We start from the raw sequence: 13,857 nt of genomic DNA, 5'->3' as shown, positions 1-13,857 counted from the left end.
CCGCATGCGGAGGCTGCCGGGCACCCCCGGCCCTCCCGCCGCTTAAGCAGACCCGCGGCCGGCGGGGGCGCGGCGGCAGGGCCGGCCCGGCACCCCGCTCCCCGCGACGCCGCAGGTGGGCGGCGGGGGCCGGCGCCGCTCCGCAGGGAAACTCGGCGGCGGGGGCAGGCAGCGCGGCCCCGCGCAGCGCCTGGCGGAGCCGCGGTCGGCGGGAATCCAGTCCGGGTTTTGGTGCGGGGACCGGCGGCGGCGAAGAAGGGCGAGCGGGAGCGGACCCCGCGCCGCGCCCGACAGCCGGGTCGGGCCGGGTCGGACGGGCAGGCCGGCGGAGGAGGCCGGCGGGAGCAGGTGGGCGAGCGGCGGGGCGGCCGCACCGGCACCGGGCCCGCCTCGCCGCGGGGCCCCATGGCCGCGGCGCGGGCGCGTCCGGCGCACACACCCACCGCCGTCTCCCGGTGAGCGCCGCCGCCGCCCCTTGGGATCGGCGCTGCCGCTGCGCGCCGGCGGCGGGGCCGCTGCCCGCAGCCGGGGCTGAGCGCGGCGGGAGGCGGGCCGGGCCGGGCCGGGCGGGCGGAGGCACCATGCAGGCGCGGCGCCTGGCCAAGCGCTCCAGCATGGGCAGCCGGCGGCTGAGCGCTGGGCCGGCGGCCGCGCAGGCGGACGGGGTCCGGCCCCCCAAGCCTGAGAGCGCCTGGAGGCCGCCCCGGCGGGAGGGCTCTGCCGCGGCGCTGGAGGAGGAGGACGAAGACGAGGACGTGGTGGTGGAGGTGGAAGAGGAAGAGGAGGAGGAGGAGGGCGGCCTGGGGAGCCCCCCCCCGGCGCTGACCGGCCACGGCAAGGGCCCCCTCCGGGGGAGCCTGAAGGTGCGTTCCGGGAGGGCGAGGGCGGGAGCGGGGCGGTGGCGGCAGCCGCCCGGCCCGGCTCGGTGCCGCCGCAGGGGCCCGGGCGCGGGTGCCGGGCCAGCGAGGCCGGGCCGGCCGGTGCCCCGGGCCGGGCCGGGGGAGCGGTGGGAGCGGCCGCAGTGGCCCGCCCCGGGCGGGCGGCCTGCGGCTGCCGGCGGCAGTGGGAGCGGGCGGGCGGCGGGGCGGCCCCCGGCGCTGCCGAGGTGCTGCGTGGCGGGGCGGCCGGTCCCAGAGGAAGCGGGTGCCGGCGGCGGCCCGCCGGGAGGGCGGCGAGCTGTTCCCGGGGGCGGCGGGTGCGGGCAGCTGCGCGGCTGGACGGGGGCGTGCGTGGGGAGTTGCTGCTACCTGAAGTAGTTCGAGTATTAGGACTTCCGCGGGCAAAGTGCGCGGCAGCAGAGCTGCTGGGGGGCGGTGGGGGCGTGCAGCCTGGCCGTCTGCGCAGCGGTTGTTTCAAGACCAGTGTCGTGCCTACGGGTGGTGGGCGCTGCGCGGTGCTGGGCAGGGCGCTGGGGGGCTCCGGCGAGGGCGGGGGAAGGTGGCCGTGCTAAGGAGACCCGGCGGGGGGGGGGGCGATTTGTGAAAAGTTTCCGAGTGCAGCAGTGCGGCGCACAGGCCCGGAGCGGATCCCATCTGCGTGTGCTCGGGCAGCCCTGTGAGACTGGTGCGTTTTGAAGCAACCTGCTGAACATGCTTGCAGGCTGAAATCCCGCAGACCTAGGCTTAATTATTTTATCGTGAGGGTTTTTCTGTAATTGGCGTTCTCCTGGGCTAACCCGGATAGTAGGGTTAAGTCTGTGAGTAGGTCCGTGCAGTGTTCGAGTCATAGGTTAGGAAACAACATAGTTAGGGAAAACAAATGTGCATGAAAGTTTAAAGGGTATCTATTTTGACTATTTCATTTTTTTTAAATCCAGGTAATGATTCTTACTTAACAAGTGATCGGGATAGGCCTAGTAGTTACCATTGGGGTCTTCTCTGTATCCACAGAAGGGGGAGGGGGGGGGCAAACTAAGAAACACACCAAAACCAACGAAACAACAAAAAAAATCCCTAAAAGAAAGCAGCAGCAGAAATACAGGTTATCCCCATATAGCTTCAGAGCAAGTTTGTTATAGCAGGGACAGGGTAATTGTGTCCCAGTTGGGTCATTTGACCCTGTCTGTGCAGCTCTTCAGTAAGTCTTGTCAAAGGCAACGAGATGTGGTTATTGTCTGCCTGGGTCAGACTGTCTGTGCTACTGAGGCCTGACAGCCTGGGACAGCTTTGTTGCTACAAGACCTTTTGACACTTGACTGGTAGCCTAAGGATGAAGGGCACCATAATGGGCTTCTGGTCCCATCAGTCTCCCCATAGCAACGAACAAGTGATAGAGGAAGCTTAGAGAAACTTCCCCTGTACATAATAAAGGAAAAGTGTGAAGTTCTCAAGTGGAGCACAGTAATCTGAAATATCAACTGGATTACATAGGTGTCATCTGCCTATAATGTGGCAGTGTACAGTTTTCTTTTTATTGGAGTGTACTGTTCTCTTTGTCAGCCCTCAACATGCTTTTGTGTAGTAGGTCTGTTAATGTAAGTAAAGGTTGTTGATATTTCTGCCTTGCAGTTAAGACTATATGTGCATATAAGAACATTGTGCTTTCGTGTGTTTGCTTCCCTGGATTGTAGGTCTGCTTCATAGATGAGATGAGTGGAGTAATGTGTGTCAGTCTACTTGTAGTCTATGTAATAAACTCTCAAGTAATCTTTGGTAACCGGGTGCAGGTATTTACTCTCTTTGGAAAAACCCTTCTAATTGTCATAACTTGTTCTTGCTCTTCACTATTTATGCTTTGGAGTACTAAAAGCTAGAAAAACTGTTATAATTTAACATTTTAAAGGAATTGTCTTTGGTTTCTATATATTTCTTTAGGGATTGTTATCAGAGGAGTACATAAAGTTTAAGCTAAGGGTTCTTCCAGGTGATTTTCAAGCAACCAATGAAATGTGAGAGAAGCGGGCATAAAATGAATGCAGAGGTCCAACTGCAAAACCGTGGGAGGGTAATGGGACTGGCGCAGCCTGGCTCGTGGTTTGTCAGACAGGATTCCTGCCAGGGAACTGGCATGGGGTCAGCAACATTTGACTCTCAGACCTGGCCTTCCGACTTAGGGTCTGGGAGCAAAGGGAATTGAAGGGGTGCCCACTGGTGGGAGAGGGCATAAATTGCTGCAGGGTCCATTACCCTTCAGAATAAGAGACATCCTGAAGAGCTTCAGAATTTAATCGGACGTGAAAGCAGAGTGGTACAGGTGCTGTTTTTGCAGTATATGGTATCCAGATAATGCAACTAGAAAGCAGCACACAATGTTTTGGTGTGTGGTGTAGATACAGATGGTGTACATGTACACTTAATATCTGTCCCATTAGGTGGAATGGCATTTTAAAACTAGCGGTTTCACGGGCTCTTCACAAAGTTACTTCTGTGGAGCGCCTGTGATACATGGATGAATGCATCATAGGATCTGCAGTGTAATTAATATATTTTAAAAGTGCAAGAGAATTTGGTCCACTGGTCAAGATGAAAAAAGTACCTGCACCATCAGGTCTTATAGCTGTGTTGTCTTCACCAGAAAGAAGTCCCCTGTGTGGTTGTGCCACTGGCAGTCTGGTTTTGAACTTCACACTTAAGTTTGAGGGTAGAGAGAGAGGAAGGAGTACTTTAAAAGACAATTTCTAGTATTGGGACAAGAGAACAGATATGAAGAAAGAGTGAGAGAGACTGTTGGTCATGGGGAAGAGAAAAAATTGCTTTTTTGTATTCCTGTAGCTGCATAGATGTCGAGGTGGAGGATGCTGGAGAACACTTCTGTTGCTCTCTTTTCCTCTGTCTATTTTAATATAATGCTGGAAGAGGCAAGAGCATGCTGTGTGTAGCTGGTGGGTAATGACAGAGTAGCCAGAGAGTCTTTGACAGCCTTTTTGAGAAGTGCTAGGATTTCTTATTTTGGCAAAACTAGTTCTTTCATCTGAGTAACACTAAGGTGCTGATTTTACAGACCTCATTTTGCTTGTGAAACTTTGTGCAGCTCGTACTTGCTGCTTTGGCTGCATCTAGATTTCCAGCCATTTGAAATGAGATGAAAAAAGAATAAATAGCGTAATTACCAGTACTTTGTCTTGAAGCGTGGATTAATTTGTAGTCCTGTTTATTTCATCTTTTGTATGGAGCTTGGTTCCGATTCCACAAGCAGCCATGTTAGTACCACGCAGGGGTTAATTCACTCCATGGAAACAGCTGGTTTCAGTGATACGGAGAGAAGGTTTTGGAGCAGGGTCCATCAGTGGTCTCTGATGCTGTTTTTCTGGTACTTAAAAGCAAGTCCCAGTGCAAGTAGCAGAGCTATGCTCATTTGCCTGTAAACTACTAGAGCACTACGGTTGAGGATTTGAGCTGGTTTTGAACATGGGCTTGTGATAACTTGCCAACATGTTGCAATGTTTTCTCTACTGTTGTAAATAGAAAGGGGTTAGTGCTTTCTTCTATTTAGCCCAGTTGAGCTGCCACTTTATTTCCAGCCCAGTTTCTGCCTACCGGCTGAGAGTTTGAACCCAGGATATTTGTAATCCAGTTGATTGTGGGGGCTGCTCCTGTTCCTCAAGCATTATGTTGCCACGGTCTCTGCCTTACCCTAAGCCCATGTAAAATTACTCATTCCAGATACTGGCTTGTCTGTGAGCACTTCTTGGTAGTTCAGAAGGATGAATTTCCCACAAATGGATTTCCTCCTGCAAATATGCAGCTCCCAAGATCATGGGAAATAAGCAGATGAAGAGCGAGGCATAGAGAGCTGTGCTGTGATGCAGGAGGAATATGAAAGCCCAAGCTGTGTAAGCAAGACTTCAACTTCAAGCACACTAGGCTCAGTTTTACACCACACACACACCCCACCCCCACCCCCCTTGTGAAGTGGAATTTGCAACAGATCAGAAGTATGGAGCACATGCAAGTCTGTCCCAGAGGTTTCAGAGTGGGAATGACAGATGTTGGTGGGAGTCTAGGTTAATCCGGGGAAAAAGTATGATTTTGAACATGATTTTTGTCAACTTGTTTTGTTGTGGGTTGGGTTTTGTCTTTTTTAAAAAAAGATAGAGACATCTGTGTGATAGATAGGATGAAGAAGAATCTTCAGAGTTTGTCTGGAAGAAGTCAGTTGCCTGTTACTAAATGTGTGTTGTTTGGCTAGGTTGAATTCACTCTCTGCTCCTTTTCTCTGCATTCTTTCTAAAGCCTAGTGTGCATTCATTGTTGTCCTTCAAATCAAACTTTCAGTTTGTTTGAATGGATTATAGGCCCATCTTGGGCAAAACAAACTTTTTTTTTTTTCCCCTTTGATTAGCGAAGTGCTATTTAATTTAACTTTCATACGTGTGTGCAAATATACTTTAACAGGCAGTTTGCAAAATGCAGACCTCAAATACCAGATTTGCTTAGTGGTGGAGAGATCTCTAAGACACGTTAGGAACTTGCATGCTAACCTAAAAGTAAATTGAAATGTTCCCTCTCAGACTAATAATGTTAAAGATACTTCTATAAATACTTCTGTTTATTAGAACATTAGATCTCATGTTCTGATCTTGGTGCAGGGACCTGTTGGGCTAGGCTGTGGGCAAACTCAGAACAAGCATGATCCTGCTCTACCCTCTTCTGCAAAGTTGAGGAGTAACAAGAGGGATAATTAATGGATACTGGTGGACAGTGGGGAACAACTAAAGAGTGAAATAAGAGAGGCAGGTAAACACCAGCAGCCTAGCCATTTCTTGGGAGGTATATAAACCTTTCTGATTTTTAAATTTCAAACTTCATTCAGTTTCTTACAGTCATTGAGTGAAAACCTGTCTAGTGAAGTTGGTGTGGAAACTGCACAACTAGACTTGGGATATTTTTGTTTTCTTCCTTATTAAAAATAAAAAAAAGCTTACATAGTATGGGTTACTGGAGGCAGAGCTGGGGGTGGTGAGATTATAAGATGGTAATTTTTCTCTACTCTCCCATAATAAAGAATGAGTGGGAGTACTTTGCTGAGGACTTTTTATGTACTTTTTTTGTTGTTTGTGGGACACAGACCAACTATAACCACTTTGCCCATAAAAGGAATTGTATTAGAAAACTGTTAACGATGTGAAAATAAAGAGGTACGGTGGAGCCACTAACAGTTTTGATTCTTATTTGCTAGACTTTTTTCAGTCTGGAATGAGTTCAATTGAGAATGATCAGTCGTCTGCCTTCAGTTATGCAGTATGTACCGGTGGATAGAGAGGTGCTGATGAGTCTTTATCACAGAATCATTGAGGTTGGAAGTAACCTCTGGATGCCATCTGGTCCACCTCTCCTGCTCAAGCAGGACCACTTTGAGCCAGTTGCCTAGGACTATGTTCAGATGGCTTTTGAATGTTTCCAAGGAGAGAGGCTTCACAACCTCCCTGGGCAACCTGTGCCAGTACTCAGTCATCCTCACAATGAAAAAACGTCTCCTGACGTTCAGAGGGAACCTCTGTTTCAGTGTGTACCCGGTCCCTCTGGTCCTGTCACTGGGCTCCACTGAAAAGAGCCTGCTCCATCCTCTTTGTACCCTCCGTTCATCTATTTGTAGACATTTGTAAGATCTCCCTGAACCTTCTCTTCTCCAAGCTGAGCAGTTCCAGCTCTCAGTCTTTCCTTATAGGAAGGTGTTCTAGTCCCTTAATCGTTCTGGTGGCCCTTTGCTGGACCGTCTGCAGTATGTCCCTGTCTCTTCTGTACTGGGGATCACAGAACTGGACCCAGCACTGCAGGTATGGCCTCACCAGTGCTGAGCAGAGGGACAGTATCACCTCCTTCCACCTGCTGGCAATCCTTTGTCCTGTGCAGCCCAGGACACCACCGTTCACCTTCTTTGCCCTAAGGGTACATTTCTGGCACATGTTCAACTTGGTGTCTACCATGATGCCAGGACCTTTTCTGCCAAGCTGCTTTATAGCTGGGTGGCCCCCAGCATGTACTGGTGCCTGGGGTTCTTCCTCCCCAGGTGCAGGACTTCACATTTCCCCTTGGTGAACTTCATGAAGTTCCTGTTGGCTCATTTTTCTAGGCTGTCAAGGTCCCTTGTCAAGGATGGCAGCATGACTAGTGTATCAACCACTCCTTCCAGTTTTGTGTCATCTGCAAACTTGATAGACATGCACTCTGCCCCATCATCCAGATCAGTAATGAAGATCTTGAACAGGACTGGATCCAGTATTGACCCCTGGAGTGTATCACCATTTACTGGCCTCATACTAGGCTTTGTGTCTGCTGATCAGCACCCTCTGGGTCTGTCTGTTCAGCCAGCTTCCAGCTTATCTCAGTGCCTACTCATACAGCCCATATACATCAGCAGCTTGTCTATGAGAATGTTATGAAAGAGGGCCTCAAAAGCCTTCCTGAAGTCTTGATAGAGAATATCCAGTGCTCTTCCGCAGTCTGCCAGGCCAGTCATTTCATCCTAGAAGCTCGTCAGGCTAGCCAAGTGTGACTTCTTGGTGAAGCCATGCTGACTGCTCACAATGATTTTCCTTGTCCTTCACATGCCTGGAAATAGGTTGCAGGATTAGCTGTTCCATCGTGTTCCTAGGAATCAAGTTGAGGCTGACCAGCATGTAGTTCCCTGGGCCCTCCTTCTTAAAGACAGAAGTGACTTTTTTTTTCTTTCTTTCTTTTTTTTTTTTTTTTTTTCATCTGGAAACTACGTATTGAGAAAGGGCTTGTCATGGTCTGGTAATTAACATTTGTAATGTGCCCTATGACAAGTACAGACGCATGGACCATCTGTGCCTTTCCTGACCCTGTGCTCTTCTAGTCTTGCTTCTGTGCCAAGGTTATGGAGAAGCCTAATGGTCCTGCAGTTTTGAACCCTTGAGGCCTACTCTTGTGTTTTCCCAGCTGCAAGATTAGAAATTCCAGTGATATGAGAGCACCAGAGAGATCTTAGCAGACTGTATGATAAATCTGTGCCCCAGACTGTGCCAGTTTCAAAGATGCGAGCTTTGGTGCTTGGGCAGTAGGGAACATGCTGGTCCTTGCTGGTGTCTGCTCTGTGAATTGAGCAATGATTCTTTTGTCTTTTTCCCCCCCCTCCCCCTCAGAATTGGAGTGTCCATTGGCTTTATAATACTTTCACGTGATTTATTTGATTACTGCTTTCTAAAAATAGTGAGTAGCTTGACTATTCCTGCTGCTTGAGGCCAGCCCGAAGACTACGGAAGGACAGTAGGCTAAGAGAGAAATTCTTACGAGTATTTTTTTTAATTTGTGAAAATTGAAAGGGAAATATAAAGTGAATATATGGTGATCAGCTTCAATTTCATGAACTTGTGTTGATATTTGTCACCGTAGCATGTTCCTGAACAGAGCATGTAGGAATTTAATGTGACTGCTGTTGCTGAACAATCAGTGATGGGATCACTTTCACCGCTCTGCCACCTTGCCAAACTTTCCCAATCCCAAATAATGATTGTGGTGACATTTGTCTCATTGTATTAAAAAGTACATGTGTGGGTGGTATTTGTTGTCTGACAGCAAAACTAATGAAGACAGGAAACTGAACAACTTCTGTTGCTTGAACTTTGGATAAAAATACAGATATCTTTATTGGTGGTTTGGCAAAACATAAAGAATCAAATTTCCTTAAAATGCTCAGGTGAAGTTGATGGAAAAGTCCTGCTAGTTTAAGCAGATTTGGGATTTCAGCCCAATTATGTAACCACAAGGGTGAATCCATTAGTCTTAAAATCTTTCCAGACCAGTCCTAATAATTAAGTATTTCTTCATACTATAGAAGATCTTTATGATCACTGGACACAGAGTCAGAGGGAAGGTAAAATGCCTCAATGATTAATTAAAGTGTGACATTATATAGCTCATTGTTTTACCATCTTTCATGTATTTTTCTAACATAGTGGATAAAAAGTTACTGGAACTTTAGATGGGCAGTGCAATTAGGACAGGCCTTCATAAGACTGGATGGTTACTTACATATTTTTGTTGTGCTTCAGCAGATGATGTGGCTAATGCCTGCATCGTACTGACATAGAGAACAAATTGTACAATCACCTTCTATAAACTGGACTTTGCAAAATTGGCCGGCTAAACATTTGAGCCAGCCTGATCTTTTATGTATACATGCATATCCCTTTGAAATAGTGGAAAGAACTCTCTTTGGATCAACAGTGCTTTTGACCTTCTATTTCTCAACAAGTCTCTTCCTTTGATGTAATTGTGACAAATGTAAGTACTGCCAAAGGGAAAAAAAAATCTGATTTTTCTGCTTTAAAATACTTCTAAAGAGAATGCTGTGGGGCAGTTCTTGCTGCTTTTAGGTCTAGATTAGTGGTGGTTCCTCTGCAGCTTGTGGTTCATAAGGCCATGGAAAGTGGTTCTCATCTAGCTTACAGAACTATATGGAAAAAGCAGAAAAATTAATAAGGGTGAACCTAGTGGTTGCTAAGCATTTACAGTGATATTTTTCTTCAACATGCATGGCCACCACTGTTCTAGACAATTGTCCTTACTTTCTCAGCAGGAGAGAAGTGGTTGGTTGCCTTGCAGATGTTTCTCTTGCCATGCTGGTATGTCCCTCTGCAGGAGCAGCAGTCTTTGCAGCACAATATGCTTTGTGACCAGGCACTGGGTAAAACCAGACGGAGTTTGTGGAGCCATGGTGAGGTGACTTAATGTTTCACTAGTTCCAAAAAGGGTAAAGCACTCCTCTCTCTGTCCTTCCTCCGGCTTCCAGCCATGCACTAGCTACCTTGGGCTTGCGCCAGAATTCATTGTGTGCTTTTGTGGACTGCTGGAACAGCAGGAAACACATGCAGCAGAGAGTGTACACTATGTAACTTCAGTAAGTTAAGGTGACTTGGGGAAGGGCTTGTCAAGCATCTTGATGGTGCAGAGGAAAAGACAGGATGATATAATTAGGGCATGCATAGGGAGGAAAAGGAGGGTGAGAAAGGGAGCAAGCCTACCTCCTTTAGAGGACAGCAGCTGTTTGGCTGGGTTGTACTTATCTGGGCTTGATTGTGCTTCAGGCTCTTTGTGAAGGCTCTTCTCCCGTGAGACATCATTGCATCGTTAATCAAATCCATCAAAAGTGGTTTGATAGAGGGCTGGTTTCTGGAGTGGCTGAGGAAGAGACAGTCACGTTTGGCTTCTGCGGGTTTCTACCAGTGTTGTTCCATTGCTTCCAGGGATAATGAGATGAAACTCTGTGATACTACTTCTCTGCATAGTCAGACCCAAAAATAAACTCCCTTTTGGCACCTCTCCCACTCTGAACAGGAAAACTGCTAAATGTTGTTTCTGGAGCTGAACATAGATTTGAGAGAATCTCTTAAGTGGGGGCAACACTCCTTGCTTGTTCATCTCTTCTGAAGGCTCAAGATAAGTTAGAGGAGATAAGGATGTATGCTTAATTCTGATCTTATAATATCTTCTGCAGGGTCTCAGCTTCAGGGATCAGCACTGGCCCTTGAAGCTTTCATTCACAGCACCTATTTCATTCAGAAGTTACAACAGGTGGATGCGTCTGTGAACTACCTTGGTTTAATTTCACTGAAAACCCATTATTTAAACAAACAAACAAAAGAAGAGGAAAGTCTCTTTATTTCCAGGATGTTAAGGCAAATGGATTATATTTCCATACCCTTTTAACTAATCTGGGATCTGCAGCATCTCATCTTGGCAGGCTGCTTCAAAAGTCAGACAGTCGTTTTCACCCTTAGAAATCTCACACATCTCTGTATCTCTGTACCTTATTTATTTGCAAGAGATCTTGAAAATAAAGCTCATCTGTTTTTCTTTTCACTAGACATACTCCGCTATGTGTGTCTATCCAGACAGAGGAGGAAGGCTTTCAAGTGCAGGTGAACACATCAAGGGTTTCTTACTGAGGAGCAGTGAGGCAGCCTTTCCACCATCTTCTGCTAAGTGTGGGGAGTTCCCCACTGCCTCTTGTATGGCCTGATTTTTGCTTCATCCTGAATTAGGTGATAGAAGAAGTGATGGTGTTTCTCCCTTCTGCTTTGAACTGCTGCCATCCTTACTGATCCCAAACAACCAGCAAGTGAAAAGAGAAACAAGTGGAGCTTCTCATACATCTTCAGCAGTGGTCTTGAAATAGTTGAAACGAAAGATATTTTATTTGCGCCTGAAATTTGGAAATAAAGGCCAGATGGATATTTCTGTCCATAAGACAGTCCATACACAAGGCTGTATGAAGCTACTGAAAACTTAAGCTGTCATGTACAGCTTTTGAACGTAGACAGAATCAAAACTGCGGACAGCAAAGACAGTAGATACTTTGCCACAGGCTTCTAGGACCCTCTTTACATCTCTTACAAGTAGGAAAAATCATCATTTTAGAGAAAATAGATGTTCTTAGGCATACCATAGAAAATACCGTGACAGGAGGTTTGAGAGCTTCAGCCAATGCAGTAAGAACACCTGATTTGATGGCGCTCACTAATTACGGCTTGTAATTACATGTAACAGAAATAAGAACAAAAAAGTTTGTTTGAACTTCCCTGCTACTCCACATGAGCATGCTTGGTTTTATTTAAGTTTTTTTTAAAACTTTCCCAGAGGCGGCCAGCAAGACCTGGGTGTATCGTGTCTTCTGTCCTTCAGTGCTCCTTGGCCAGCCCAGGGCACATGTTTCTAGTCCCTCTCTGGTCCTGTGCATGGCCACAGTTTGCTCCAGCAGTACTGGGCGCTGCTCGTGCTGCTTTCACTGCAGGGAGCCTGCTGCCTGGGAGGCACGCTTCCTGCTTGCGTGGCCAGGCATGTACGTTGCTGCGAGAAGATGCGGTAGGTAATTGGTTTAGTTCATTTTAAACTCATTGTTTGTGAAACCAGTAATTGGGAAGTAAATTATGGCTGCCCATTCCTGGCCAGCCAAGTTGTTTTTAGCTTGGTAGAGTACCCAGGCACTCAATGGAGAGCGTGTTTAGCAAAGCTTGAAGTGCAGCAACAGGACTGTTAAATGAAACATGAACCTGTTTTTTGCAGTTGTGATCCTCCACTTCCCTTCTGTTTAAGGCTTTCCAAGCTAGCTTCTTAATTTTAAGATGTTTAGAGGCAATGTGTTTCTCAGGGGCTTGTTTTATTTAAAAAAAAAAAAGGAAAACAGGGCTGAAAGACCTGCTGAGATCCTTCCAGAGATGCTGTGGCTGGGGGCTGCCATCCACTTGAAGGCAGCTAGCCAGGTTTGCAGAATAGTGACTGCAAGTCATCCATTTGCATGCCCAGCATATACAGAATGGAGAGCACAGTGTTATTTCATAAAATTATTTGGGTTGGAAAAGACCTTTAAGATCATGAGGTCCAATCGCTAACTCAGGACTACTGAGTCTACCACTAAACCATGTCCCTAACACCACATCTACATGTTTTTTAAACACTTAATGATTCCACCACGTTCCTGGGCAGCCTGTTCCAATGCTTGACCACCCTTTCAGTGAAGAATTTTTTTCTAATATCCAATCTAAACCTCTCCTGCCACAGCTTGAGACCATTTCTTCTTGTCCTGTTGCTTGTTATCTGGGAAAAGAGACCAACCCCCATCTGCCTACAGCCTCCTGTCAGGTAGTTGCAGACAGCTATAAGGTCCCCCCTCAGCCTCCTTTTGTCCAGGCTAAACACCCCCAGTTCCCTCAGCTGGTCCTCATAAGCCTTGTGCTCCAGCCCCTCAATGTCTGTCTGTATTGTAGTGAGGGGCCCAAACATGAACACAGCATTCAGGGTGCAGCCTCGCCGATGCAGAGTACAGGGGGATGGTTGCTGCCCTAGTCCCGCTGGCCACACTATTGCAGATACAAGCCAGGATGCTGTTGGCTGCCTTGGCCACCTGGGCACACTGCTGGCCCATGTTCAGCCAGCTGTTTACCATCACCCCCAGGTCATTTCCCCCCTGGCAGCTTCCCAGCAGCTCTGCCCCAAGCCTGTAGCGCTGCATGGGGCTGTTGTGACCCAAGTGCAGGACCTGGCACTTCTCTTTGTTGAGCCTCATATAATTGGCCTTGGCCCATCTGTCCAGCCTTTCCAGATCCGTCTGTAGACCCTTCCTATCCTCAAGCGGATCAACACTCCCACCTACCTTGGTTGTCATCTGCAAACTTACTGAGGGTGCACTCAATACCCTCTTCCAGATCGTCGATGACGACATTAAACAGAACCAGCCCCAATACTGAGCCCTGGGGAACACCACTTGTGACCAGCCACCAGCTGGGTGTAACTCCATTCCCCACTCCTTTTCGGGCTCAGCCATCCAGCCAGCTTTTAACCCAGCATGGAGCGCACCCATCCAAGCCATGAGTAGCCACTTTCTCAGGCAGGCAACATCGAGAGCCTTTCCCTCATCTGCTAGGCAGGTCATCCTGTGATAGGAGGAGATCAGGTTCATCAAGCAGGACCTGTGTTTCATAAACACATACTGGTTGGGCCTGATCCCCTAGCTGTCCTGCATGTGCCGCTCAGAATGATCTGCTCCATGACCTTCCCCAGCAGCGAGGTCAGGCTGACATGTCTGTAGTTCCCTGGATCTTCCTTCCTGCCCTTCTTGCTGATGGGTGTCACATTGGCTAACATCCAGTCTTCTTGGACCTCCCCAGTTAGCCAGTCCATTGATAAATGATGGAGAGTGGCTTGCAAGCTCTTCCACCAGCTCCCTTGAGTACCCCCAGGTGGATCCCATCTGGTTCCACCGATGTCTAGCGGGGCGGCAGGTGACTGTTTCCTCCTGGACTATGGGGATTTCATTCTGCTCCTTGTCCCTGTCTTTCAGCTTCTTGGAGACTTAAACATTACAAGCAAATCTGGAAGATGCACACATTCTACAATTAGTATTAATATTTGGTAATTGTTACTAATTAGTGTCTGATTAGCTTAGAAGTCATGTCCC

The 13,857-nt window shown here is 48.0% G+C and overlaps 1 protein-coding gene across 2 annotated transcripts in view; it reads left to right on the top strand.

The window, feature by feature from the left end:
- Positions 1 to 495: 495 nt before the first annotated feature.
- The window catches only part of ZNF704 (zinc finger protein 704), a 98,951-nt gene continuing 85,589 nt past the window's right edge, over positions 496 to 13,857 (top strand). For both annotated transcript variants that reach the window (XM_040586221.1, XM_040586222.1), the window contains exon 1: positions 496 to 863. In XM_040586221.1, the coding sequence (XP_040442155.1) occupies positions 582 to 863 (282 nt within the window). In that variant the 5' untranslated portion in view covers positions 496 to 581. The remainder of the gene's footprint in view (positions 864 to 13,857) is intronic.

This window comes from Falco naumanni, chromosome 3 (genome assembly GCF_017639655.2).
Source record: "Falco naumanni isolate bFalNau1 chromosome 3, bFalNau1.pat, whole genome shotgun sequence".
NCBI classification, from domain to species: Eukaryota; Metazoa; Chordata; class Aves; order Falconiformes; family Falconidae; genus Falco; species Falco naumanni.
This window is presented reverse-complemented; position numbering and strand designations above follow the sequence as displayed.